Here is a 4,814-nt window from a genome sequence, read left to right on the forward strand (position 1 = left end):
ATCGATAGATTGTGAACCGTATCATTATGATTGCAATTTAACGCATCATTTTTCGCTTGATTGTAATCTATCGATGGATGATATAAACAACTATGTTTTCGTGATTATAAAATGATTTTGTCTTGAAAATAACTTATATCTTTCGAATAACTTACATATATACAATGATGACAAATAAACGAATTAGTATTTGTTTCGCAACATAACCTAAATTACATGAATCGTTCGTGTTTTAATATTTTGATGCTTGTGAACTTAAGTTATCTCATTAAATAACAATGAGACCGACCAATCAGGAAGAACTTGCAGATAGTTGACAATTTGACGCGGGACAGATTGTAATTTAACGGTTTCACTTCGGTAGATTACAATATAGCGAAGAATAATGAGTCAAATTGCAATCATAATGATACGGTTCACAATCTATCGATAGTTTACAATCTTACTAGATAGATTGTAATATAACGATGTTTACAATCTTACGGTTTCATATACACTGGTTTGTTTCCTTCATCATTTTACGAATTATTTCATTTTATGAATTATGTCTATCTGTGCGTGGGTGCGGGCGCGCGCGCGTGTGTGTGTGTGTGTGTGTGTGTGTGTGTGTGTGTGTGTGTGTGTGTGTGTGTGTGTGTGTGTGTGTGTGTGTGTGTGTGTGTGTGTGTGTGTGTGCGTGTGTGTGTGCGCGCGTATGTGTGTGCGTGTGCGCGCGCGCGTGTGTGTGTGTGTGTATTTGTACGTATGGAAGATCTTTTGATATAGCACCGAACTTGATACAGTAGTAACAATTATTTATGTGAACATTTGGACGGGCGAACATAATGCAAATACAAATACAAGATGGCGGCTCGCTACGTCTATTGGTGTATACATAAATACCTCGTTGAACCAATTCGTCCAATCGTCCCCACCCTGTATACAGTTGAATTTACTAATATATTATAAATGCGAAAGTTTTTAAGGATGTGTGTGTGCGTTTGTTGCTCTTTCACGCAAAAACTAATGAACCGATTGCAATGAAATTTGGTACGAGCTGGACAACTGGAATAATATATAGGCAACTTTTTATCCCGATATTCCTACGGGTTGCGGACTTACGCGGGTGAAACCGCGAGGCGCAGCTTGTTTTAAATAGACAGAACGAAATTTTCATCCAAAAATAATATAACCACACTACACATATCTGTCACACTAATATTATGTTATGGTAAAAGTTTGTTTGTTTGCATGTTTGTCCGTCAAACACGTTGTAACTACTGAACGGATTTTGATGAAATTCGGTATACAGACAGGGTATGAGCTGACTTGGGTGATAGGATACTTTTTATCCCGATTAAATGCTCTCTTGGGATAAATAGGAATCTTGATATCCGGGCGGAGCCGGGACGAGCGTCTAATATATAAGAAAAATTCAATACACTTTCTGTACAGTTGGCAACCCTACGTCGGTTGTAGGGTTGCCAACTGTCCCTGTAGGACCATATTATATTCGATGGCAACACACAAGCCGCTCACCTCATTGGTCCTGTGCCCGCAGGCTTCGCATACGGTCGCCATGATTACAACTTCTTTGAAGTGGGGTATTTCTGGAAAAAAAAATCGTTTTATAATCGTTTAGGAGAACTTAAGAAACCTATTTTACATAATTTAAAACAGACGAGCGTCTACTCTATACTAAGATTGTGAATGTGTGTGTTTCATTTTTTTTATGTTTGTTTGTTTGAAATGATTAGGCTCCGAAACTGCTGGAGCGATTTAAAAAACACTTTCACCATTAGAAAGCTGCAACTTCGCTGAGTGACTTCCTATCCTACTAATATTATAAATGTGAAAGTGTGTAAGGATATGTGTGTGTGTGTGTTTGTTGCTCTTACACGCAAAAACTACTGAACCGATTGCAAAGAAATTCGATACGTAGACAGCTGGACAAGTGGAATAACATATAGGCAACTTTTTATCCCGATATTCCTGCGGGATACGGACTTACGCGGGTGAAACCGCGGGGCGCAGCTAGTACGCCATATATATAGCATATTTGGAAAATCCTTTCAGTGGTCGATAGGCCATTTATTGAGGAAGGCTATACATGTACTCCGGACGAAGCCGGGGCGCACAGCTTCTTTTTTATGTCATAGCGGGCAACTGAGCTGGTGGCTCGCCTGATGGAAAACGATAACCACCGCCCATGAACATTCGCAAAGGTAGTGCCTCTGCGAATGCGCTGCCCGCTTTTACTGGGTAAGGGAAAAGGAAAGGATTAACGACTGGAAAGAAGGAATGGACTGGGACGGGTGAGGAAAAGGAAATAGGCCTCCGGCTCCCCCACTCACCGTACGAAACACAGTGGCATGCCACTATTTCACGCCGGTGTTCTGTGGGCGTGTGGTACTTCCCCGGTGCGAGCTGGCCCAATTCGTGCCGAAGCGTGCTCGACTCCCACAATAAAAAGCAGCTAGTGGCCAGCGCGCAACTCACTGGTGAGCTTCATGTTGGTGTCTGCGGGCGCGTCGCAGTCCGGGCAGTTGGTCGCGAAGCGGAGCACCTCGTCCGCGGCGAGGCGCTCGTAGCAGCCCTGCCGCGGGTCCGCCGGCGTTATGGACCCGGGGAGGCTGCTGGCGGCGCCCTCGGGCGACAACTGCGCCGCGTCAAAAGCGATTCGATTGATTTTTTTTGAAGTGAAACCTATTTAGAATCGTTGCGATTTGAAACCTGATGCAACGGCAAAACGACAGGTTTCAGTGTTTTGAAGTGAAACTTCTTTAGAATCGTTGTGATTTTTAACCTGATGCAACGGCAAAACGACAGGTTTAAGTGTTTTGAAGTGAAACTTCTTTAGAATCGTTGTGATTTGAAACCTGATGCAACGGCAAAACGACAGGTTTGTGTTTTGAAGTGAAACTTCTTTGGAATCGTTGCGATTTGGAAGCTGATGCAACGGAAAAACCGACAGAACAGGTGAGAGACACAAATACATGAATGTGTAGAATGAATTAAGAAATTTAAAAACTTTTTAACGGATTTTAAACGCTATTTATTCGTTATATTATTAATCCGACTTTTCGAACACTTTACAGCGAGCGTGGTCACGGGGAGACTGAGTGTGAGTGAGTGAGTCTCTATGATCTCTAAATGTATAATACTCGTGTATAATCAAACACAAAAAAATACTATGTGTAGAATGAAGCCGGCAAAGAGTGAGACAGAAATATACACACTATTTTATATTTTATATATATTCATCTCATTCTTTTGTCGATTTACTGAAGTTTCACTTCTATCGTGTGTAAATCGCACACACACCTTTTTTTTTCTTTTTATTCTTTCAAAATTTCGTCTATAGTGACAGAGGCGCAGAACGCGTTCCATCGATACAATATTGTAATCATTGAAATAATGTTTCGTAATGGTTGTGATGGTTCTTAATCATCTCAATAGATGTCGCGGGGTGCCCCTTAGGCACATGAAACCGAAAGAGTAGAAGAAATTCGATTACTGTGGCAGGATCACGGGCGGCCGAGAGGCTAGGCGTTGCTACGGTTCGGCAAAATGACGCGGGTTCGAATCCCGCTGAGTGAGTGATCGAATTTATTCTATTCTTTCAAAATTTCTCACGACACGAGGCGTTTCAAACAGGAAAATGAAAACGAACTACAACTACTGGGAATAAAAAATTACATCATGCTTTCTTTGACAAAGTAGCTGAGGGCGAACAAAGGACTTTTGGATATTTCAAACTCAAACTCAAACTCAAACATTTATTCATTCAACTAGACTTCTTATAGAAGCACTTTTGTATCGTCATATTACACAGTTATAACATTTACCACCGGTTCGGAAGGCAGGGCCTGAACAGAGAGGCGGGGGGACAGGGGGACGGACATCTAAGTTTGTTTTAAAGTCAGTGTGTCCGTTTTCAAACTATTCTGAAACGTCCAACGAATTAGACGTCGAACGAGTCAGACATTTTCAAATAACAAGAGATAAAATAGCAAACATACACGCAAACAAAAAAAAAAGGTGGGGGAGGTCGATTAAAATATTAAAAATTGGTGTAAATAATAGAATATACATCTTACGGGCAAATACATGGCGCTCCTTGTCTGCTTGCAAAAAATAAATTAACATTAATTATCATTTATCATATACGTGTGTTGTGTGTGTTGAGGAAAAGGATATGGGCCTCCGGCTCCCCCACTCACCGAACGAAACACAGTAGCATGTTACTATTTCACGCCGGTGCTGACACAATTCGTGCCGAAGCGTGCTCGACTACCACATACAAATATGTATAATAGTATGGTACTCGTTAATATCTCTCTAGATAAGCATATATCTTTTTTTTAATGGAATTTTTTTTTTTTTGGTAGAAAATGGTAATTTTTTTTGGTGGGAATTCTTTCCTTACTACGTATTGTAACATAAGTATTAACATATTGATTTACTTTGTGAGTATTGTTTAATAGAAAAATGGAATTTCCTTCTTTACACAGTATAAATGTGTTTTTTATTACTATTTGCCTTTCTAATATTAGAGGCAATTTTAGCATTTACTTGCTTATTTTGGTAGAATGGTCTAAAACGAAGGTGCATATAAAATAATAGTTTCTCGTTTTAAAAATTCGTTATAATGTCAAAAGTTTTGACACATTAACTTGCTACGATGGTAGTTTTTGGAAGAAAATTTTAGTATTGACGTGACAACGTCTTAAATTAGGTTGCGGCTCGGAGGCACGTATGAAAAAGGTAACGTTACGATGAGTCACCGAACTATGATCGGTCCGCCGCGCGCGCAGCACTAGAGAATTAGGCGC

At 40.3% G+C, this 4,814-nt stretch overlaps 1 protein-coding gene across 1 annotated transcript in view; it reads right to left on the reverse strand.

The window, feature by feature from the left end:
- LOC119839226 (zinc finger protein ZPR1) overlaps positions 1-4,814 on the reverse strand; it is a 13,362-nt gene that overhangs the window by 3,849 nt on the left and 4,699 nt on the right. Inside the window, exons 5-7 of the mRNA XM_038365445.1 lie at positions 4,080-4,103; positions 2,479-2,638; positions 1,519-1,589 (exon numbers count right to left, since the gene is read on the reverse strand). Of these exons, the coding sequence (XP_038221373.1) occupies positions 1,519-1,589; positions 2,479-2,638; positions 4,080-4,103 (255 nt within the window). The remainder of the gene's footprint in view (positions 1-1,518; positions 1,590-2,478; positions 2,639-4,079; positions 4,104-4,814) is intronic.

The sequence above is a fragment of the Zerene cesonia genome, unplaced genomic scaffold (assembly GCF_012273895.1).
Source record: "Zerene cesonia ecotype Mississippi unplaced genomic scaffold, Zerene_cesonia_1.1 Zces_u010, whole genome shotgun sequence".
Taxonomy (NCBI): domain Eukaryota; kingdom Metazoa; phylum Arthropoda; class Insecta; order Lepidoptera; family Pieridae; genus Zerene; species Zerene cesonia.